Source organism: Apis florea, unplaced genomic scaffold (assembly GCF_048593485.1).
Source record: "Apis florea isolate Af1SG1 unplaced genomic scaffold, ASM4859348v1 contig_2274_pilon, whole genome shotgun sequence".
NCBI classification, from domain to species: domain Eukaryota; kingdom Metazoa; phylum Arthropoda; class Insecta; order Hymenoptera; family Apidae; genus Apis; species Apis florea.
This window is the reverse complement of record NW_028256550.1, coordinates 1,516,878-1,542,028: the sequence shown is the minus strand read 5'-3', so window position 1 is coordinate 1,542,028 and position 25,151 is coordinate 1,516,878. Positions and strand designations below refer to the sequence as shown.

Genomic DNA, 25,151 nt, shown 5'->3' with positions numbered 1-25,151 from the left:
CGTATAGAATAGATAATTAAAATTAAAATATCCTTCAATCCGATTGATTTCTCACCTGAGATCTTAATTTTCTTAATTTTCTATTCATTAAAAACCACGATTAAATCTAACGAAATCATCTGTATAATATTATATTAATTTATTTTAATTTATTTAAAATTAATTATTATAGAAACATCTATACTAATACGTTTTAATTGCATATATCAGTTCTATCGCCTTCTTTGATCCTTCAATCTTTCTTGTACTGATCGTATGATAAGACATCATACATTTTTCAATGTTTTCTTGATTTAATTGATTTAAATTTGCATAGTAAAAAAAAAAAAAAAAAAAAAAAGAAAAAAAGATCAACCACGATTAAAATTCATTAAAAATTTTTCTCCCGTACATTTCATTCATGTTTATGAGGAGGAAAAAAATGATGCGACAAAAATAAATAGTACACGCATGACAAAATAGAGATTTTTTGTTTTTTGAAAATCCAATAGTTTTTTTTATATATATATATATATATATTATCCCGTGCTGAATCTGAATCCGGCCGTAAAAATGGTTTATCATGTTCGATTTAAGAGATAAAAAATATTCGAATTTTATTATATTTACGAGAATATTTCGAAGGAATCAATTTTTTTTTTTGAATTTTATTATCAAATCAAATTTAATTTTTCTCGATGTGTATATCGCATACAAGTAAAATATTATCGAAAAGTATTTTGATGTTCGAAGAGGCGTAAGCGCATATAATATTCTATCAATCTTCTAAAAAAAAGAAAAATAAAAAATGGACTGTCTTTTCGCGATCGATAAGTTTGAATGGATTAACAGCTTAAACAACGATAAACTCGACGATAATATCTTGATGAAAAGAATATAAATGCAGTAAGAATCGATATCTTTTACGCATTTATAACTCAATCTAATGCGAATTTTTCAAAAAGTCAATCTTTTCAAATTTTCAAATTTTCTTTCGTGTGTTTTTCCTTTTTTTCTTTTTTTTTTTTTCTTTCATTTTATCCAGATAGCATGGAAAAAACTTGTGCAACACTTGTATCAATAGAAATATCATCAGGTTAAATATAAATTATTTGTGGTGGGGTAACGCTGCATTGAACAGGTGCGCTATCTTACGTTAATGCAATGCAATAGATGCTGCATTGTGTGCCGACACCGATATCCGGCCATGCAATCTAGTCACGCAATCTAGTCATGCAATCTGGCTATGCTGCTTGACCAACTCGATGGTGTCAATCGCAAATACATACGTACAAACATCACAGAGATAATCTGTGAAACAATACAGATTGAAATCTTTCATCCACGTTTCGATTTTAATTTTATGAAAAATTATTCATTCAATCGATCTCCCTTCTTTTATTAAATAATTTACCTGTGTGTACTTCCGTCTAGGCTCAATTTATTTTGAGAACGCACAAGGAAAACAATCTCAAGATTTATCATTAATTCAACATATCATTGAATAGTCACGATTATGTTTGATCGTATAATAAGTAATAATAAATATACTTACTGAGAAAAGTTAAGACTAATAATCGTTTGCAAATTTATTTCAAATAGATTTCATCGGATTAAAACTAAAGCTGGCATAGAAAAATCAGTTATATATGGATAAATTTTCTCGAATATGCTTGTATAAAGTTAAAGAGATAAAAAAAAAAAAAAAATGTAAAACGAAAAATATTGTTGTTCTTCCTATTTGATAAAATTAGAGCTGTCTGATTTAAAATTTAAAAATTCAAATTTTTTTGCGAGAAAAATATAATAAGATGAGATTGAGAGGGAATTAAGAATACTTGTATTGAAGTGGGTATAGGTATTGAAAAGTGAACCAACACTCGATTATATACCATTTAGAGATAAAATGAAAAGACATGTAAGAGATGAAAATAGAGAAAAAGAGAGAAAAGAAATATTTATTACCAAAGAAAGTGAGAATATGAGAATTCGCGTGGAAAGTTTGAATTTAACAATATAAATTGACAATATAAATAATGAAATCTAATATACTTTATTAGTTATTTTATGTATTAATTTTCCAATATAAAAATTTACATTTGCTTCAAATATTAACTTTTATTGGATAACTAATATTAACTGATGTTAAATTATGCATAAAATTATTCTTCTCTTTTTTTTTAATACATGTTATTAATTATTATTAATTGTATATGACATGTAAGATTTAACTATAATCATAAACGTTGTATTAATTTAAACATGTAATAAACATAATTAGTTCATTTTTAAATTAATTATCGATGTAATTAAAAACACAATTGCTCACAATGTTACTATTAAGTAACATTTTATGTATCTCTTTACATCTTAAAGATCTAATTGCTGATCCAATTCCCCATCTTCCAAAACGTACCTAAAATAATTAAAATATTTCCAATATTCCATATGATATATAAAACATTGAAAGACAAATACATTCTATTAGTTTCTCATTCTTTTTCTCTTTCGTCTCCTTTAAACCTCCATGAATTGTAACAAATGAATTTTCCACCATTTTCCTGTTTCCCCGGACTCATTCAATTTTTTCACCGATAATGAATATTGAAAAAAATAATATTGAAACATTATAAGAGAAATATATATCGAGCGTATCAAATAATATCGAATTAATTAAACTTCTTCGACTAAATGATAATGGAAGAAAAGAAAATCGCAGAACCGGTCGAATCGAAGCATGAATTAAAGCATGATTTTTTACGAGAAAAAGAAATTTTCCAATTATCCTCGATATATTTGTGCAAGGCAGCCCGTTTCAGACGAATTCTGTGGACAATTCTCGTTCAAATATCCATCTGAATTTGACGACAGTACGCGCGATTTCTCAATAAAAACATAGAGCGTCGAAGACACCAACACCCGAGGCGTCGAATCTCATTGGTCAACCTTCCATTTCGCTAATTGGCTGCCTCCCTGAATTCATATTCACGCGAAATTCTCTGGAAAAGAAAAAAGAAGAAGAAGAAGAAGAAGAAAAAAACTCTTCCATATAAAAAAAAAAACATAAACTTTTCACTCAATTTCGGCTCGATCGGCTTTACGGTTCTGCCCTCTACTCATCCGGTGCATCCGGTGTAACTAAAACGTGTATCGTTCGAACGGAACTGGCCTCGAAAATCCGCCGTTCGAGTTTCACGTTGTTTCGAACATTGGCCAAATCGACCGATCTTTTCATCCTGAAAGAAAGCTCGTGGCTAAAAAACGACGAGTTTATCGTGTAATAATTTTTACGATTCATTCTTTTTACGTGGGAAAAAGTATATATACCCATGTTTTTTCCATTCGCATTTGCATCGTTTACGACACACGAAATGTTTTAAGGTCGTTTAATTTAACGAGCTTAACCGTTTCGCACGACACAAAAATGGCGAGCATCGAGTGTGTTCATATAACGCTATAGTCATCCGCTCAACAACGCAACATCAGAGCAATAACGTTCAGCACCGGTTGCGTAAAAGTCTGAAATTGATTAACGTTATTAAATGGCGGTGATCTTTACCTCGAGTCTCGTAACAGGCGGTTGAAAGAAGAAAATCGTACTTGGTTATCGCACTCCTCGAAATAATGCCACGCTGTAAAATATCATCGGTATTTTCATTTGTAATTGTCGTTCCTAATGTTTTGAAAAATTCATTTTCACCTCTTCTCCAACAATCCACGCTCTCTAAAGTCTAAAATTACACTCCTTTGTTCGTGTCGCCACCAAACGGTCGTTTATACATTTAATGTATTGTTAATGATAGTTCTCCCAAGTATAGTGATATTGCTTGATCATTTTTGTATGTGTTTATATATTTTATATATAACTGATTATTTTTCAAAAACATTTCTGTGAATAAAAATTATTGAAAAAGTAGAAAATGATTATATATCATTTTCAAAAAAGTGTTTTCCAGGAGTAAAAACTGCATTTGAATTAAAAAACTTTGGAAACTCGTTAGAAATTTGAACGAATATTTTCGGACACGGTTTCGATTCTCTATTTCCATTTCCAGTTGAATCCCAATTTCAAAATTATCATACGATATATCATGCAATTGCTAGTGCTAATGCTGCTGCATTATATATTTCAATTTATTCTCTAAATTTGTAAGAATATTATTTGAAGCCTTATCAAAAAATAAAAACATTAATTATCGGACTTGAAATTGCATTATTAATCATACACACTTATCTTGTTTTGTTATACAAAACAAGTTCAAGCTACCATCTCTTCTCGCGAAATTGTCAATGAAATTTCTTCTTTTTTAAATAATGAAATTGCTAAATTTAAATTGCACTCAAATTTTGTTGATCACGAAAAATATAGAAGAGATATCTATGATATAAAATTATATAAAAATAAATATTATGCGCCTTTTGATTTTTTTTTTTCTAAATAAAAACAAATCAACATTATTATAAAAATACTTAAAAATTATTTTTAATTAAGCGAGATACATAAAGATTTTATAATAAAGTTGTGACTCTTTATTTGTGCATTAAACGAAAAATTTTTTGTTCACAGCTTTTTGCTGGAATAAATCGTATGTATGTAAATTACATATCCTATGAGAATAATAAACACATTATCACGTCAGATGGACGAACGAAAAAACGAATTGAAATACGAAGTTTCGAAACTTCTATTAATAAGTGGAGAGACCAGAGCGAATTCAGTTATTCCCTTATCATTCCGATCGGACGTTTAAGAGACAAGCGGGCAATAACAACTAACTATCTTGATTATCGAAAAGTTGCGATATGCAGACACGCAACGGCACACTGATTTAATTAAATTTCACGCTTTATCCAATTTCGGCTTGTGCGATGATTGACGTTGATGGATTTGTATAAATGCTTGTTTGAAAAATGATAAAATTATTCGTACTGTATAATTGGAAATTTCATGAAAGAAAAGTATTTTGGAATTTGTAAGAAAGATTCTATGGAACTGTTTTTTTTTTTTTTTTTTATGCAATTTTGTAATAAAAACTTTTTGGCACAGATATAAATTTACAGTATTTTAAGTGATGAATGATAATTATTTTTCATATTTAAATTAATTAATATTAATTAAATATAAACTCTCAACAAGTTAATACATGATTTATTAAATTCATTTCCATAACGAATCATTTGTTTAACAAGTAGAATTATATATATATATATATATATTATTTATTTTAATTTTTTAATTTTCGAAGAAGTATCAAATTATGATTAAAAAAAAAAATTGCTTTAAAGTTAAACTATTAAAAAATATACTGAGAATATACTATAAATTGGATTATAAAAATAGACGTCACATTGCGCTAGAACTGACATTGTTCTTTTCAAAAATCCAATTTTACAATCTGTGAACATGATGATATTATTACAATTATATTAATTATTATTAATTTTTTTAACTCACGTTAAAAAAAAGAAACGTAATGATAATGAATTGATATGTAAATGCTTATATAAAAGATTTAAAAAAAAATCATTATCATCAAAATAATCAGAGAAAAATAAAATTTAATTCTACATTTCTTTTCGTTTGAACTTTCTTCTTTATCTTTATATAATTAAAATAAACATTATTATTATTATTATTCAAGTTGTAACAACTCGTTATTATCGAGTGGTTAACTGAAAAAAAAAAAAACATATCAAATTTTATACGTGGTGATAATTCACAAAAATATACTTATTCGTGTAACTCTTTTATTTAAAATTTACAAATATACAAATAAATCATTATTATCAAGAAATTCTATATTTATTGCGTAGATTATTTGTGGTATACACATCGCAATGAATGATTCATGTCTCAAAGATCAAACAAGCAAGCAAGATATTCAAATTATCCTCTTGTGCCAAATGTAAGAAATTCAAATGAAAGATACTGCCTGAATAATAATGTGCGTGTACACTTAAATGAATAATATAAAAGTTAAGTCATGGAAAACTTCTGTTTTCCACGGCTCGTTAATTTATCGTCCTTAAGAACTCGTAGCGTTGCACAACGTTTTTATATACTCGGTGATTTGGAAATTGTGTTCGTATTTACAAATCATCGTGCAAATATCGGGAAAAATGGAATATATTATTAATAAACGATGATTCGCGATTTGTTTAACACGTGAATACGAAACCGAGTTAATCCTTCGATTTCGATTAAAACAGCAAACTTTCTGAACGATACAATTGTCATTTTATAATTAATTTTGGCCTCGATAATGATCGTGTAATGACAAATGTTCCGATCATTATCGAAAAATTGCATCGAATAAACAAAGATATCAGACTTTAAAAGGAAATATTCTGATCTTTATCGAACGTTTGTGCAGCAAGGAAAATAAAAAAGAAAATCTTTTTGAAGGAGCGAAATCAATCTCTGAAAGTCTTATCACTTTTTTCAATTTCATCTGGGAATATTTTTCGGAATAGCTAGTGATGGAGTATTAAAAATTGGACATTTTTATAATTTAAAATTTTGCTTTATCGGCAAAAGTTGTATTTTAAACGAAGGAAAAACTTGATTGAAACTTTGAACGTTGATTTGAAATGTGATGAAAATGATATTGCTTTGACAAGGAATTATCACATGCTTATTTAAAAAATAAAAAAAAAAAGGTTTTAAATAAAGATTAAATTTTTGTAATTCGACGAATATTTCTTCGTGAATAATTCTGCCCAATTTTTTTCAAAGTAAAAATTTCTCAAATTATCATAATAAATAACTTATTATGCGAAAGAAATGCATAATCGATGGCTCGTTCATAATAAAATATATCGTCGGAAGAGAGAGAGAAAAAAAAAATTGCTAAATCCTGACAGATATGAAATTTAAATCAATCCATTTTATTTCCACGAGTAGGAATTTTCCTTCCACAGAAGATACAGATATTGGTATTGTGCGATTCTGAAAGTAGAGATAAACTAAGGATCAGCTAAAGATGAACCATATCTTCAAAATCGTCTTAAGATAAAAATGTTTTGAAACTAGTAGTAAAAGATTGTTATCGTTAATAAATAAAATGAATAAAAAATTTTGAACAAATCATATTACTTTGTAACATCGAGATGTTTTTTTTTAAATAATCCCTTCTTTTATAATTATAATTATCATATTATATTTAAAAAAATTTATTATTATCTTTAGAATATTCTAAACTCTTAACTCTTGCACAAAAGAAACATTTTTCATTAGAAAAAACTGCTAATTTGAAACTGCTTTCTACATAAAGAATATGTAGAATACATGCTATACAAAAATTTATTTTTGAAATTATAACAAGGAATGACCGGTATATCTTATTTTCCCTGCAGACAAAATTAATCGTATTCCTTTGATCTCACAATGATCTTCGTAACCTGTGGAAAGATTAAGATTCTTTGATGGAAATATAATTAACACATTGAAATGTTCACTGTATAATACGTTCTCTATACATTTCTTCCTATTCTCAAAGAAGATCACGAATGGAAAAAGAGATGAAAAATATTTCACGATACTTTATTGATCCTAGCCAAATTCTTGAATCGATAAAACTATTATTATACGTTTCTCACGTGTGTCGAGGACGCAAGGATCGTGGACCCGCTTTTGTGTGCCTTCCTTTTTTTTTTCTTGTTTTTTTTTTTTTTTTTTTTTCGTTTCCTCGGCCACGAGAAATCGGGCCTCCATTGTTCGTTCTCCGGTGATCCCGTTTTTCGGTAATGCTGGTTTTGCGACGCAGTCGTCATGGCCCGAAGCCAACGCGTAAACAGACGAGGCATTGCGTTTTGTGCTGTTCCACAGAGAGGATCGATCCACCGTTCGGATCTATCCAACGATGAAACTTCGATCCCTGTTGTCATCGTAGATCCATCGTCGATCCCAAGCAGTCGAAATTCGAATACCATTTTCTTCGATGCGTGAATTGTGGGCGGATGTACGATTGAAGTTAGATAAGATAAATATATATATATATATATGATATTAGAATAGTTTTTTTCTTTAATTTTGAAAGTTAGAGGGAAAAATTTTCGAGTACAATTGGCTATTTTCGTAGGATTGGATAAAAATAAATTATCGATGGAAAGAATAATTCTGGAAATGTATAAAAAATAGAGTTTCTTTTGTTCAAAAGTTCGTTTTCGAGAAATTTCAAGAAAAATTGAATTTGAAAATTCGATAGTCAAGTGTTGTAATTCTTGAGTTGTGAGTATTTAATTTCTCGAAAAAAGGAAAGGAGTAAAATTTCTGCTCGTTTTCACATTTGAAAGATTTTTAACTGGATTTTCTTGAAAACGAAGCGTCGAATGAGAAAGAAATGTTATTTTTTTTTCTTTTAACTTCATCTAATCGAATAGATAAAGCATTTATAAATTGCTGATATAACTTTCCTCTTCTACTACGTTTATTTCTATTTCTTCGTGACTTACACAAGTCAGAAACAACTTAATCTCCTCGACTTAATACCAGAATTAATGACTTAACTTTCCAGTCAAAAAAAATTGTCAAGCCGATTTATTATAATAATTCAAGATCGTTTGCAATACGTACGCAATATGTTTTAACAGAAATTTTACGTCAATGATGTAGAGTCGAATTATTATAACTATAAATCAAATCCACATTTTAGCATAACAATTTGTAATTAATGATGAGGATCGAGTCGAATGTCATGTAACTAATATATACAAGTTTTAACGAGAATTGAACGACAAATGATACTAGGCAAACAAAGAACAGCTAATAAAAACTGATAAAGTTAAAAATTTTCTTTTTAAATTTACAAAATTTCGAATCCTAGTTTTCTTAAAAATCCTTGGTTTAATCTGTAATCTGTCAGAAAGAGATGCTCGACACGTTTAATTAATCGTAACGAAAGCCGAGACATCTTGAAACAAGTTCAACTGGGCCAACCGTTAATACATGTCGATCCGCAAGGAATCGCTAATATCGACCTACGGCTCCGGTATGCCATTTGCGGTATCCAAATGCAATATACCAGAGAGCATCTGTCGCGTGCACGTGTCGTATCTCTCGCTCTCTTGTGTATCTATTGGCCAGTTTGCGGTTGGAAGAGATCGAAACTATCGTAATTACTCGCGTCTGTCATTCTTCGTTACCTTCATTATTTTTACAAGTATTTGCACACTAGAGAATTTTATTGCAGTCGTGCATACGAATGTATCCAATGTATCGTGTGCACTCATTTTAAAACAAAATATCAATCTTATATCTCCTTTCTAGAATACACAGGACATATTCTAAGCGAAGAAGTTAAGTAGATTTTTGAAATTTCTTCTGGGATTATGAAAAGAAAGAGATTGGAAAAATTGTTATCCCTTTCTCACGCTTTTGTGCAATATAAATTCGTTTAAAATTATATTTCTTACAGCAGATTAATAGAATATTGAATTTGTAATTGTACAATTTAAAATTCTGCTTTATGTCGCGCCATTACCACCGAACTTATATTTTAAAAAAGCGTATTTTCCATACACGTCAAACAAGAGCTTTCAGCTTAAAGTAGTAACCTCTCCCTAGTAACTTACGAAGTTACTATGAAACACCAAGGAAAACGGTGGTGAAAGTCTTGGGCAAGATACGAAAGTCTTTAAATATAATATATGTTGAAAGATTAATTTAAAATATTTACACGAATATATTTGTCGAATAAATTTAGGAAACATTTCTCGAGAAAATTAATTTTTATTTCCTTCCTAACATGGATAAGATTTCGTACATGGAAAATTTGCCATCGAGTGTTATATCTTGTGATATGAATTCAACGCTTTTGTAAAGCAAAAAAAGAACTTTTGTTCCAACGAAGCAGGATTTTACATTCAACAGCATACATCAGGCGTGGTTTTTAGCGATCGATCGGGTCAATAATCACCGATTCGATGATAACTTCATAACCTCCACTCACTCGCAGTATTCATTTCGAATGAATAAATTCGATTTGTTTGCCCTTACGCGACAAATAAGAATTTATTTATTCATCGTTCGTGAATAAATCGATGTAATTTCTTTTCGATAAAAAAAGTACGTACGTATTTATTACATTTTACTTTCTTCGATCCATGTGGATTTGTTTGTTCGAGCTTGCCGGTATCCAATATTGTTATCTCGACGAGTCTGATACACGCTCTGTAATTGGCCAGTTTTTCGTTAATGAATCGTTACACAAAACTCGAAACGAAAATTTTTGCAAAAAATTTTGGTAAAAACGATATTTCCACTTTTCTCGAAGGATATGTATATAACCGTATACATATTTCCATACAAGTTCTTTCAAATTTCTCTACGTTTTGCATTTGAATTTTATTTTTTATCCCATAATACAGAGCGAGTCTTTGTTCCATTCCACGTTAACAATACTCTGAGATAAAATATGTATTATAGCGAATCGTTGTAGTGAAAATTTTGAGAGGAGAAAAGGACTTGAAATATAAAATTTTACGTATTAATAAAAATTTCTCGTTATTATACGTTAAACGTCATCCACATATGTGTGTGTAACCCTTTCTTTACGTTACAAGAATAAAGATACAACTTTCTGATCAATGATAAATCGATCGCAATCCTTAAGTAGCTCTCTATATTTTCTTTAACAAAGAAATTATGCTATGTACATTCCTAAATATAAATATTTCAAAATGGCAGAACGTGAAGTGAAATTCTTTTCAAAAAAAAAAAAAAAAGATTTTACGATATTTTGTCAAGAACATAAAAATGCATCAAAAGTATTAGAGTAAAATAGTAGAAAGATAAAAGAAATTCTGCTCTCAATTGTAGCAAGAGAAATTCAAAATATAAACCAATATTAAGTGTACATTTGTCATCTTTTTTATTAATATAATTTCCCATATTTGATAAAAAAGATACATTGCAAAGATAAAAGAAATTCTGCTTTCGATTATAGCAAGAGAAATTCAAAATTAATGTCTTATCGTTAAAATATCACTTTTCTTATTGATATAATTTGATATATTGGAATAATATACCTGTATCTAGTTGTATTTCCATAACTCGTAGACGAAACGTTAAAAGAGGAAGTTATGACCGGAATTTAATCACAAGATTCTATTTGTACCGAATAATTGGATGGAATTACATAGTTCAACTACTTCCCTTTATCGAAAGAATTATTGCAACATCAAAATCGCTATAAAGTGGTCTATACACTCTGAACTATTAGCATCGGACATTACTCGCTGAAACAGATATACGGATTCCCATATCGATGCACAGCATCTGAAATCGATATCCCGCAACTCGCATAATGAGGCGTGCATCACGGCAAACGTACATCCGTTTGATTAAAATTTTATCTGCTTAATTTAACTCGAGTGAAAAATATGATACGATATATTTACTATCTAATTCTTTTTCCGCGTAGTAAAATCATCCTTGAAACGATTCTTACGATTCTTATTTACATACGAGTCATTTCTCTCGTTATTAATTAGAAGATGAATCGACTTGTTTTAAGAACGAACAAAATTTATATTTGTCTGTACAATAATTTTCTCTCGCCACTGTGCTAAATCTTGAAATATTATAAAATCAACCTCCCCTCGTCGATTCAGAAAATAATCATAATTTTGTTTCCTCCTTTTTTCCTTTTTCTCCACCCTATTCAACGCCCTTACATTCTTCTCTTTGAAGAGAAAGTCTACCACCAGCCGGATACCACGTTTGTTCCTCTCCGTGTCCTCGTCCTCGGCCTCGGCCTCAAACCTCACACTCTCTTCCGCGTAAGTAGCTTGTCTTCGAGCATCCTCGATGCAGGAACGAACGAAGGAAAGTTCACTTTGACACACGAGATTTGTTACCTAGGCTGCTCCTGACGTTTTCGTGGTAAAATATACGCGGGCACGTTCGTACTATGCAAATGCGGCTATCCGCGAAAATAAAAATAGCGCGGAGAGCGGAGCGAGGCATGGAGGGAATAGGGCCTAGGTGTGTATCGAAGGCGAAGGTGTCCCCATCTATGCGACTCGGGCTCTGACGTACACGCGCTTAGAAGCATGCATTGCGCGTTGACCGCTCGAAAGAAAGAAAGAAAGAAAGAAAGAAAAAAAAAACTGGACGAGGTCGTCCTTTTGTTCCACGAGGCGTAACTCGTGCAAGCGCAACTTGATTCGCGATCAAAGCCCTGTACCAGATTTTTATTCGTTTATTTTGTTCCAGTGCAACGCCGCTGTTGGCGTGAAGGCATTCTTCGATATGATGCACAGTGGGCCGCACAAAGTGATGCTATTCGGCGCAGCTTGCACGCACGTCACTGATCCCATCGCCAAAGCATCGAAGCATTGGCGTCTCACACAGGTGAGTTATGAAATATAACGGGACAATTTGCGGGGAACCAAAGCGGGAATCTATGCATTCTGATCTCGGCTCGAGAGAAAGGCGATTCGTTGATTGTCCCTGACGTCGTGTCGAAATCCTAACCCCGCGGAGATATCTCGTTCGAGATATATAAAATGCCTATGTTATGTATTAAAACGCGAGATATCTTATCGAACTAGCGAATTATTTCTTTTAAATAATTTTATTTTCAAGTAATACGTTTATTAGAGTTAGATTATTTTGCAACTTTCACGAATAAGTTGCGATATTCTTTTTTTTATTTTACATTTTTTAAATCCTGCATCTTGGAATAATGAAACGCAGAGTTTTTTCGTCCTATTGTATATTTCCTTCGTGTATGTTCTGAAAAAAATTATATAAAAAAGAAACGTACAAAAATAGTAATATTCTTTATTTATCATCGTGAACTCGTATTTGCGAGTGAAATATGATACGAGCCTTTTTTTTTTTTTTTTTTTTTTTAGCTTTTTTGAATAAAATACGTTACGTTCAACGTATGATATTAAGAAAAAAAAATGCGAGATTACAGTTATCTCGTTTAATTATTAACAGAGTATACCATCGAATACGTTAGAAATTATGAATAATATTCATAAAAATATTCATAAAAATATCTCGCACGAAAATTAAACAGTTGCACAATTCAATGTAATCATCGTCTTCTTAGATGAAAAAATATTACATTGCATATTACATTACGCAAGACATATTACATTTTACATGAACGTTTACACGAATTAATCAAAATTATTGAAATGGAACAGGCGTGTCCTTTTTTATTCTCACGATTACAATGAGAATATAACGAACATAGACACGTCGCTTCCTCGACACGTTTTTCGAAAATATTGAATCGACCTTTGTTGCAGCTTAGCTACGCGGACACACACCCGATGTTTACAAGCGATAGCTTCCCAAATTTCTTTAGGGTGGTGCCTTCTGAGAACGCGTTCAACGCTCCCCGTGTGGCGCTTTTATTGCACTTCAATTGGACTCGCGTCGGAACCATTTATCAAAACGAGCCGCGATACGCTCTGGTGAGTATTTGAAATTTTATCGAAATGTAATGGAATGACGCACGCACACGTCAAATGAACCAACAACTCGACGCTTTGAATTATATCGTGTAATGCTATATGCACGTAAAAAAAAAAAAAAACGAAAGATGTTTATTTTATTTAGGAAAAGCGATACAATAAAAAGTTTTTGTTTTTTTAATAATCTTCAATCGAATGTTTTAATTTTTGAAAAATTACAGATTAAATGAAATACAGGTTGTTTCGATAAAATATTTTATAACCAATTTAAAAACTGTTTATAATTCTATGTATGGATATGGATGTTTATTCGTATTATATTGTATTTAGAATGCCCGTGATTATATACGTTTTGTCACAGGTTGGCTTATCTCTGGTTAAACTCCATTATTTTTTTCCAACTTACCAGCTACGCACAGCTACGTGGTATTTTATATGTTAAAATTGAAAAAAATGTTTTTTTTTTTTTTTCTTTTAACGAATTAATAATTTCATTCCGCCAATCTTATTCTAAGTGTCTCGTATGCAAAAGTTTATGCAATTTATTCATATTTTATAAACGTAAAGGAAATAGAATTTAAATGAAGATTAATTTTACTCGTTAAATACGAGTATTACTTTGAACATATTTTTATTTATACATTATTTTGCATACCATGCGCGTTCTATGTTACGCAGAATGCTCGTTTAAATTAGTTTCTCTTCAAAATTATGTTTTAAAAAAATTTTTCAAAATTTTTATTTTTGATCGGAATAAAAATTTGAAAATTTACAATCGTCAAGATCATAAAATGTCGATGTTACGAGTTTTTTTTAAATATTTTTCCTCCTCCTTTATTCTCACCGTATTAATAAACCATTGAATTTATTTCAACTAGTCGCTATCATAACAAATTGCTAAAGATAAATTGTAATTTAAGAAAGAAGCACGGCATTGTACAAAATTTCTTTTTTTTTTTTCCTTTTCTTGAAACGAATAAGAACATCTCTCCTGTTTATATTTTTAAACGAATAAATCGATTACATATATTTAATCTTACCGATAATTTTCACAATTTTTACAATTGACGTGTGCAGGCACACAATCGATTGGTCGCCGATCTCGACAGCAATAGCATGGAAGTGGTGGAGACGCAAAGCTTCGCCACCGAGGTGACCACAGCGCTGGAAAAATTGAAGGAGAAGGACGTTAGAATAATTTTGGGCAACTTCAACGAAACATGGGCCAGGCGAATATTCTGCGAGGCGCACAAGTACAAAACCTTGAATTTTTGATTAAAAATTCTTTCGTTCTTCCCCACCAGGATTTCACTTCCTTCCGTTTATTACGTTTCCAGATTCGATATGTTCGGGAGAAAATATCAATGGGTGATCATGGGTACTTACACGGAGGAATGGTGGCTCCATCCTGACGAGGAATGCAATTCCTCCGATTTGGTGGAGGCATTGCACGGCGCTATATTGACAGACTTGTTGCCAATCACAACGGAGAAGAGGAAGACTATAGCTGGAATAGTGAGTTGGAACGGCTTCTTCGAAATTTAGTCGTGTCTCTATCTCCCCTCCCTCCATCATACATCTCTCGTCGCTTTTCAGACAACCGAACAATACCGGGTCGAGTATGACTCGAGACGAGGCAAAGAGTATTCGAGATTTCACGGATATTCGTACGACGGTATATGGGCAGTAGCTTTAGCTATACAACGGGTCGCAAGCAGGATAACACACTACCGTCGCAATCAGACCATGTCAGATTTCAGATACAGGGACGAGCTTTGGGAGAAGCTTTTTCTGGAAGCTCTGAGAAACACCAGCTTCGAGGGCGTCACGGTAGGTATTTTCTGGACAGCAAAGGAAAGTTACAGAATAGGATCTCTTGTAATTTAATATAATTACAATTAACATGTATATTTATGTTCCACCAAGTATTTCGATAATGCTTTTGAAAATTCTTTTTCTATTTCAAATATCATTCTCGAGCTTAATTTTATCGTAAATTCCATCAAATGTAAATATTTCTATTATTTGTAATCTGTATTAGATACGTGTGTGTACAGTTTGTGAGATACGAGTTTGTCGGAAGTTTAAAGTCGGTAAGATAGAGTATTAAGTACGTTGTTTATTCTAACACTTCTCCTAGATAGCAATAATAAACAAGATATTGTCAAAATTACGCAATAAACGAATGATATTGTATTTATAATATCGCTCTATGTATATCATATCTGTTACAAATAAAACTTGTATTTTCGATACAAATGTATTTTTTTCGTAATAGCCTGTTAAGAGTATGAAGAAATTCCATCGAGATACATAACATAACATAATCGTCGAGAAGTAAAAATTAATCGCTTAATATAAGAAATACGCGTGAATCGAAGCGAATGATACAAATGTGACATACAATTTTCCAGGGGCCGGTGCGTTTCTACGATAACGAAAGGAAAGCGTATATTCTTTTGAAACAGTTTCAAGGTGAGTATTGGGACGCGACGATCTAATTCTCTCGAGGCTTGTGTACCTTTTCTTCTTCCATTGCAGGCGACAGAGAGGTAAAAGTCGGCGAGTACGACGGCGTGACAGATATTTTAGATTTGAACAAGGGCGAGCCTTTGATCTGGAAGGGGAAATCACCGCCCAAAGATCGAACTCTTCACATCATCGAGCATTCGACCGTAAATATTACGATCTACGCTGTGCTCACTTCCGCGGCGAGCGTGGGCATCACCATGGCGGCTATTTTTCTCGTCATCAATATCAAATACCGAAATCAAAGGTGATTAATCGCAGGGATGATCCTCTCGTTTCTCTCCTTTTTTCTTCTTCGTCAATTTCATCGCGGGCTCGTTCTACTCGATGCGATTCGTCGGATTTTAACGGGACGCGGGAACAAATCGTGTCAAAACGAGACGAAGAGAGCGTAATATTAATAGATGCACGGTTAAAAAAGAAAGAGTGCGTTCGTTTGGACGAGACTTTAGAGGCTTTAGATAAGCTTTTTTTGCAACCCGTGCAAATCGGGATATTCTATTTCCCTTCTCATGGCCGACGTTCGATCATCTTCGACGTTTCAGATACATAAAAATGTCATCGCCGCATTTAAACAACCTCATTATCGTCGGATGCATGCTGACCTACAGCAGTGTAATTTTCCTTGGGTTAGATTCGCAGCTGTCCAGTGAAACGGCATTTCCCTACATTTGCACCGCCAGAGCATGGCTATTGATGGCTGGTTTCTCCTTGGCGTTTGGTTCCATGTTCTCGAAAACATGGCGAGTACACTCGATATTTACCGACGTTAAATTGAACAAGAAGGTAAGCCTGATCGTTTTGCCTGCCCGTCGTTTTTACGTTGGTACGCCGTCGCTAACCGTTGCGGCATCCGTTTCGTTTGTTTAGGTGATAAAAGATTACCAATTGTTCATGGTGGTCGGTGTATTATTGTTTATTGATCTGGGTATTATGACGACCTGGCAGGTTGCGGATCCATTTTACCGAGAAACGAAACAAATGGAACCTTATGTAAGCGCACCGATATCGATCAAGCACGAGTAATTACGCGATATAGTATAAAAAAAAAAAAAAAGAAAAAATGCGAAACGCGCGAATCAAGTCGTGTCAATTCTCTTCTTTCGTTTCAGCCTCATCCTTCCAGCGAAGATATTATCATAATACCGGAAAACGAGTACTGTCAAAGTAATCGAATGACCATTTATTTAGGATGTATATACGCTTATAAAGGTCTTTTAATGGTAGGTAATGTCGATCGATTCGAGAGACAACGACGACACCGATAACTTTTTCAAGCGACGAGAATAAAAGGTCGTAGCGATCTAAACGATTTTTCAAGCCGTGATTTTCTTCATCTTCCAGATATTCGGCGCCTTTTTGGCATGGGAAACAAGGCATGTTAGTATTCCGGCGTTAAACGATAGCAAATACGTCGGAATGAGCGTATACAACGTTGTGATCATGTGTGTCACTGGAGCGGCTATAAGCTTCGTGTTGGCTGACAAACAAGATGCCATGTTTATTATGTTGGCGATATTTATTATATTCTGCAGCACCGCCACCTTGTGCTTGGTTTTTGTACCAAAGGTATCCTTCTAAAATGAAAATTCCAGAATGCCCCGCTTTCTGCCGTTTTGTTGTCGTTTTATCGCCGCTTTGGCTTCCGTCCGCGAAAATAAAATTAACGAATCGTTTTCCCATGTTAGCTAATAGAATTGCGAAGAAATCCCCAAGGTACGATAGACAAACGAATTAGAGCAACGCTTAGGCCAGTGTCGAAAACGCGAAGGGACTCGAGCGTTAGCGAATTGGAGGAACGTCTGAAGGAAGCGACGTTAGCGAATCAAAAATTTCGTAAACAATTGTTGGAAAAAGATTCAGAACTTCAGGTAAATGATTGAGAAACGTGTATGACGAACGAATCATATCGAACAAACGAAACAATTGCAGATGTTTCTACGGAGGCTTGATGATCAAACCACATCGAATACACAGGAAGCAATGGATAGGTTAACAGTTCCGAGGCAGGAAGCAACAATGGTGAAAAAAGAAGGTAAGCACAGAATAATCTCGTTTATAAGATTGTAATGCTAGTATTTAATATTGTTCTCTTCATTTACACATTCTATTATACTTGAATCTCGTATAGTATTTATTATATAATACTTTAAGTCACAATATTCTGATAAACAAAAGTGTGACTTTTATATAAATATTATAAGCTATACTATCTAAATATTTTCTTTGTTTTTTATAATATTTCTAAAAAAAATTGATGGCACAATTTTAGTTCAAAAGAGAAATAATTTGGAAAAAGAATTCTTTTATCAAATCATTTTTTCTTGATTTTTTTAAGGTTATTGATATTTTTTTATATGAAAAACGTGTATTTTTTTTTTTTACTATCTTGGATAAAAAAAATATATTGTGTCTGAATCATGACTTAGCCATTAAATAATTTTCACGAACAACGTAAATAAAATAATATTTAGATTTACTATGTATGTTATTAAGAGTTCAAAGTCCATCGTTTTAGCGATACATTTTTCGGTATGAATAATTACACATTGTGTAATTTTTTCAATTACTTCAAGTGAAATTATACAAGCATTAATTATGCGATTTATCATGTTTTCTGAAATAATAAATTTTTGTTGGTATACTTCTTTCAATTTTCTTTAAAGAAAAAATCAAATAGACTCAAATTTAATTATCATATAGGTAATTAATTATATAATTATTATTATTATAAATAAATAATATTGTAATATAAAAATTTTTTATTTATATATTTTTGCAAATATAAATTTTATATTAGGATCATATAGAAGGGATAACAGAATTAATTTTATTTTAAAATTTAACAAAAAAATCCTCAATCTCTTAATTCTCTTCATTTCTATCCATATTTTCAATATTCTAAGTTATCTTATCAGTAAATATTAAAAGAAGATTTTACATACATATCAAAGCTTGTATTTCTAATAAAAAAAAATATTTGTTTCTTTATGCTGTTATAATCATTAAAATTATCAATTATCAAGAATCAATCAATAAATTTTTAATTAAACAATTCTCACATAGTCGAAAAATAACCAAATTTTCATTTGAGTCAATTTTGCTCTCTTAGAGTGAATTTGAATAGCAAACAAAAAATTGTTGCAAATTATGCATATTCTCAACGTATTATTCTATCCTCATACTTTTATCTCATCTCAGGTTTGTCCCTTGCGACAGAGACAACGGACATTTCTATATCAATGTGCAGTCTGAATTCAACCACCATCTCTCAACCAGAAGGCGTCGATTATGCGAGCACAATCGCGACCGAACAACCGATCAGCAAGTACGTATAGCGTATACAATATTAAGATTTATATTCGATTAAAACGATCGAAATGATGCATTTCTAGGAAAAAGACATCGTTCTCGAAGTTACCGGCGATCGCAATCGACAGCGAACGAACACCTCTGGTCCCACAATCCCAAGAAACCACGAAAGGAACCGCGGATTTTTCGTCCTCCCCTCTACCTTCGGTTTTGAAGCATACAACAGACGATTCCGGCCATAGAAGAAGTCGTGCCTCCATACTTGGAAAAGAGAGTGAACCTCTTCTTGCGGAGAGAAGTCCGGACTCGCGATCGGATACCGGTAAAACGAACGTCGAATTCGTACCGGAGATCGTCGAGGAGGGTGACGCCATTATCCTCGAAGAGACCGAAATTCCCAGGCATGGAAAGTTGATCAGAAGCAAAGAGGATCGTAGATCCAGGCTGCCGACACCTCCGCCGACAAAGAACGTCTCGTTCGGTGAACTTCACGAGCAGAACTACCTCGAGCAAGCGATTCTACCACCTCCCTCGCAATTCGTGCCCAAGCATCGACATTCCGGTGAAATAATATACACTATAACTCTCCTCTATCCAATTAATTATTCTACAAATTCTTCCATTATATTTATTGTTTTTATGGTTTCACTCTAGTTTCGGCGACAAATGCATCCGCTCATCAATCATTAAAGAGAAGATCGTCGGTGAAGAGCAACGGAATGGCTCATTCCCATCACGAGTTGTTTCAAACTCGGAGAACCAGCGTACCAGTCAATTGCATCAGTTATATTTCGACTGAGAACGTCTCCAAGTCAGAGGCCGCCGAGTTCTCGCTCAACTCCGGTTTTGATAAGTCTTATATAATTGGTGAATGCGGTCATCGACGAGCATTATTCTCAGGTACTGGATATCGTTGCGAGAAACACGGAGGACGAGGACATCGCGCTATATTGAATGGTTCGGCGGAAACGCCGCCTCCTCCACGGAGACATAAAAAACACTACGATTCTCAAAATGCGAGTTCTCCGAGTGTGCCTGCGATGGTTAATGCAAGTTACTCTGATACCGGTAAGCCGGTAATTTTCTCTTTCTTTTAGGGAAGATCGAGGTTTTTCAGTTTTGATTTTTAGTGGAAATTACGTGGATAAAATGTGATTATAAGTCTTATCTTGTCTAGTAAAATACAGGATAGAGACAGGTTACCTGAATATTTTGGTTTGTTTATTGATGTTAAAAAAATGTATATTAGATCATATTTTTAATGGATAGTCGCCTAGAGATCATAAGAAAGTCAATTTTGTTTTTTTAAATGTAATGATTACATTAAAGTTCTTTTATATTATTTAGTAAAACATATTATAATTCAAGCTCACTTAATATAATATTATTTTTCATTATAATGTTATGATTCAAAATCACTGATTAATTGATTAATATAAAAAGTATTAAAAAAATTGTTAAAATAGTTTCAGTTGTTATATTGAGTTATCTTTAATTATTTATTATATTTAGAATATTATATTATTTAATAGACGATTTTATGATTTTAAAACAAGTCAATATATATTTTATGAGAATGATAAAATTGTGTTTATTAATAATATTATCAATGAAAATAATATCATCGAATATAAATAAATAATCGATATATAAATATCGTTATATACTTCACTGTTTATTTATCTTTGATATAAATTGAGTATAATAAATCATTACATAAATAAAATATTCAAGGTATAAAGTTTAAATTATTAAAACATATAGAAATTTATAAATCAATCAATTCAAAACGCACATTTTATTTTCAATTCTTTCAATTAAATTACTTATAAAAAATATATATTATTGCAATAGATAATTTAATAAATTGACATAGCTAATTTTTCGATAAATTAATAACTTTTAGTATCAAAAAGAAATAACTAGACACAGTAGAAGTCATTTCTTTGTATTGTACTACATGTTTCCATGCAATTTTCTCGGTCTTCCCTGTTATGTTACTCAATTTAATCACATATACTGACATATTTCTATTATGTTCACAGAGAAATACGAGGAATCCATGTCGACGATTATTCAACGATCAGTGTCCGAAAGATCGCGAGAAAAGTGTCCTCGGCTTCGAAGTGAGGGACACGCGATGATCGAATGCCCTCATCGTGCCACACGTCGGATACGAGAGTGTAGACATACCGAGTCTAAACTCCGACAACAGGCTCGTTTGGAATACGTGCAAAGCACACCGAATGTTGCCACAATACACAATAATAAATTCGCAAGCGCGAATCCACGTGGAGGTGGTAGCACTGGGCCAGGTGGCGGTAGTGTGGCAGGAAGTGCGAATGGCCCGGGAACAGCCAGCTCAGTGACCGCCAGTAGTTCAGACGTTGTTGGTGGTTCCGCGGCAAATGTTTCTAAAATGTATAGCGCCGTATCAGACGGCGAATTACTCGATCTAGCGATATTGCCGATCTTTCAAAAGCTGCTCACCGAGAGGCACAAAAGTTCCTCGAGGGCCGGCTACGGCGCCAGCGTAGCCAGCTGTCCGAATATATCTATCAAATGTGACATCGTTGAATACCTTTAACGATCTTCCATCTATTAACTTCAATTTTCATTCCGGCGATCTCGTTCTGTTTTCTCTCTTTCTTTGAACACTCCTCTCCCTTATTTTTCCCCTTACATTTCTCATCTCCTCTCTTTCTCTCTTTTTCTCTCTCTTTCTCCCTCCTGACGGCCTTCAGACGCGACATCTATCGTAAAACGTGTTCGCCAATGTATCGGCCGAGACAATGATATTTTATGAGAGCAATCACCGTTTCTTTCTCGAGCCTGCCTATCTTTGCGATACTCTCGCGAAAAAACATTGGAAGAAGCAGCAACGCTGCTCTTTCGATATGTGTAAATGTATGTACATTTCCATGTCCATAAGTCACCGAATACTTACAATTAGTACGATTTAGGATAGGAATGAAATGAACGTTGTAATTGCAGAATGAAGTTGACATTTATTAATCGTTTATTATAAGAGAAAAGTAAAATTATAATTATTACATTTGAAAGATGTTATAAATCTATATTTTAATAAACGTTATGTTTAGATTAGCAAGTGTCCGCTGGACTTATGGACGAGAAGGAGACGTTATCAACAAGATTAAACGAAAGAATACCGGCCTTTGTTCGACGCTCGAGAATCTTTTATCTCCTCGGTTAATTAATTTGACAAAAATAGCCGCTCGCGGCATATTGTGAAAACGTTCTTCAGCAGAATTCTACAGCGTCTGCATTTCAACACACATTTCTCTTTCCATCTTTGTGATTTTTCGTTCCCCCATCTCGATTCTCGTCTCGATGATGAAAGGCCATATAAACATTAACAAACATACGACGCTTTCGCGTCCATGAGAAAATGATTGACAAAGTCACGGTGACTCATCATTCTGAAACGCGGAATCTCGGTTTTTATAATAAATTAATCGAAAAACAAGTTTGTTATACATGTTTGTCATAACAAAAAAAAAAAAAAAAAAATATCGTTGCATCGATCGGATAAAAAAAGAAGATAGCCAGTATTGAAACGAACGTAGGAAAGAATGTTAGCGTATGCGTCTAATCTAATTCTAATCATTGTAAGCGTGCGTAATCGTTTTAAATAATTTTATAGCGTGCGAAATTCGTACAAATTCGCTGTTTAGCAATTCAAAAGATAGATATACGAGTCAAAAGATTCGAACATTTTATAGAATTTTCTCTCGCATTCGAGGGGGACAACTTTTTTTTACGTTATATTCGAGTCTCTTCTTAAGAAGGAAACGAAGAAAAAAGGATTTAAAAAAAAGACAAAAAAAAAAAAATAACAAAAAAGGAATAAAAGAAAATAAAATGAAAAAAACGTTGATACATGTTCATTTCTATCGCAAGTAACGTGTTTACATCATACTGAATCATATTTAACAAACTTCTCTAATACTGTACCGAAATTAATTCTAAACTGATTGTTATCGATTATTCCAAAGCAGCTCAAGACACATTAACGAAAACGATTAAGTAAGAAGCATACGGTAAGTGTTCTCACGATAAGCGGCTTTAAAATAATTTCCTTCCTTATGTATTCGCTTTTTCACGATGAACAGTCGGCGTCTTTTTATTATTTATAACGGAATATATCTCGATGAGAAACTGAATAGGCGAGTTTTAGATGCGATTCGCATGCCTAGTAAAAGAGAATCGATGAAATATAATATTTTCTTTTCGTTTCGCATGTTTTTTTTTTCTCTCACTTTTCCTCTCGCCCGCCCCTTTCCGCTCGCTCTAACTTTTCTTGCCTCTCTTTCTATTTCTGTTTCTTTATCTTCCCTTCTCGTTGCATTATTTTGTTTCTTTATTTGAAAATCTCGAACAGCCTACAATAAACAAAAAAAAAAAAGTCAAAAAGCGTCCGGATATTTGAAAAAGCGTATTCTCTGAGAGCCTAATGCTCGTCACAAGATTTTCATTGTGTGGTTACGCGAGTCTTGTATATAACTATCAAAATAAATGTCATGTTTACAGGTAAAAATAGCCATTTGTATTATGTAATACGAATTATACCCGCTTCATACGTTCTAAAAACTAATTTACAAACACTCGTACACCTCTTTCTTTTTTTTTTTTAAATACGAGAAAATATATATCATTCTTGTTATATATGATGTAAATATACGCGTCAACAATTTTCAATCGTTTATTAAATTTGTTTCAATCACACAAACATCGAAACTATGACGTATAAATATTTCGATAACTTAAAATAATAAGTGCGAGTCGATAATAACAAGTCAATTATATTAAATTTTATCAATAAAGTTGATTCACTTGTTCTACCATTTGACATTTGACATTCAAGTTACATTCCTTAAAAAATCATTTTTTTTTTTTCATTCTAATTATTCCATTAAACAAAATTATAAAATTATCATTTTATCTTAAATAAAGATATAATAATTGCAGTATGTTTATATTATGTTTCATATTTCATAATATTTTAAAAATTTTTTAAAAATATATATAAATACATACGCTGCTTTTTTATTTAAAGTGCAAAAAATTATATTATGTACATTAAAAATAATAATCTGTCAAACAGAATGCGAGATATAGACGAATTAATTTCCATTAGAACATAAATCATTCGATAAAATATAAGTAAGAAGCATGAATTCAACGAATAATATCAAAGTTACCTTGCACTATTCACAATATAGTAACTAATAAAAGTTGTTAATAGAAAATAAATTCAATTTAAATAAACCAATTATTTGATACTTGAATTATTCAATTAACGACATGATTCAATTGCACTCAATTGCTTTCATCATGCTAAGATTTGTATATATATATATATACTCTCAAATGCAAAATGATAGCGTATACTATAGTTTTCAGTGTTTCTCGAGATTAACGCAATTTATTTTGTATAAATATCAATATAAAATATTCTTTGTTTAATAAATAGTATAGAAGGAGATCAACGATGATTAATATTTTCTTTTATAAATTTGATTTGTTTATAAGGAAAATCGGTATAATAGAATGATGTATATATGAAGAAACAGATTAACGAATTTTTGAGAATTGATAATGATTTTTTACGTATTTTTTACGTACTGAATCTGAATAAAATTGCATTTGATTATCACATTCGATTTAGGAAATAAATGGATAAAAAAAATATTGATTTTTATCCATCTGAATTCAAATTCAGACAAACATTATGAAAAATCGATTTTTATTTTCGAACCAAAAAACCTCATTGACCTTTTTTTACATGTTATATATTACTCATTTTTTCATATAATTATATCAAATTCTGTAGAAAAAAATATTAACTGCGATTGATCTTTTTCTACATTATTAAA

At 32.1% G+C, this 25,151-nt stretch overlaps 1 protein-coding gene and 2 long non-coding RNA genes across 4 annotated transcripts in view; 1 reads left to right on the top strand and 2 right to left on the bottom strand.

Annotated features, from left to right (window-relative positions):
- Positions 1–23,910, top strand: part of GABA-B-R2 (gamma-aminobutyric acid type B receptor subunit 2) — a 192,557-nt gene extending 168,647 nt beyond the window's left edge. The window contains exons 3-19 of the mRNA XM_012488744.3: positions 12,197–12,334; positions 13,246–13,413; positions 14,491–14,666; positions 14,751–14,928; positions 15,010–15,243; positions 15,828–15,888; positions 15,955–16,189; positions 16,488–16,728; positions 16,813–16,935; positions 17,055–17,165; positions 17,287–17,511; positions 17,631–17,813; positions 17,875–17,977; positions 19,144–19,270; positions 19,338–19,816; positions 19,909–20,322; positions 21,300–23,910. Of these exons, the coding sequence (XP_012344198.3) occupies positions 12,197–12,334; positions 13,246–13,413; positions 14,491–14,666; positions 14,751–14,928; positions 15,010–15,243; positions 15,828–15,888; positions 15,955–16,189; positions 16,488–16,728; positions 16,813–16,935; positions 17,055–17,165; positions 17,287–17,511; positions 17,631–17,813; positions 17,875–17,977; positions 19,144–19,270; positions 19,338–19,816; positions 19,909–20,322; positions 21,300–21,841 (3,738 nt within the window). The 3' untranslated portion in view covers positions 21,842–23,910. The remainder of the gene's footprint in view (positions 1–12,196; positions 12,335–13,245; positions 13,414–14,490; positions 14,667–14,750; positions 14,929–15,009; positions 15,244–15,827; positions 15,889–15,954; positions 16,190–16,487; positions 16,729–16,812; positions 16,936–17,054; positions 17,166–17,286; positions 17,512–17,630; positions 17,814–17,874; positions 17,978–19,143; positions 19,271–19,337; positions 19,817–19,908; positions 20,323–21,299) is intronic.
- Positions 2,014–7,076, bottom strand: LOC116414685 (uncharacterized). Of its 2 annotated transcripts, none has more exons than XR_015290675.1 (3): positions 3,580–7,076; positions 3,307–3,498; positions 2,014–3,233 (listed from the first exon to the last, which is right to left on the bottom strand). It is a non-coding gene; the product is annotated as an uncharacterized LOC116414685 (long non-coding RNA). The 2 variants fall into 2 exon arrangements; XR_004225236.2 differs by having other exon boundaries at positions 2,014–3,215.
- On the bottom strand, positions 12,556–15,140 carry LOC147658346 (uncharacterized). Its single transcript, XR_015290674.1, has 2 exons — positions 14,800–15,140; positions 12,556–14,577 (listed from the first exon to the last, which is right to left on the bottom strand). It is a non-coding gene; the product is annotated as an uncharacterized LOC147658346 (long non-coding RNA).
- Positions 23,911–25,151: the final 1,241 nt, after the last annotated feature.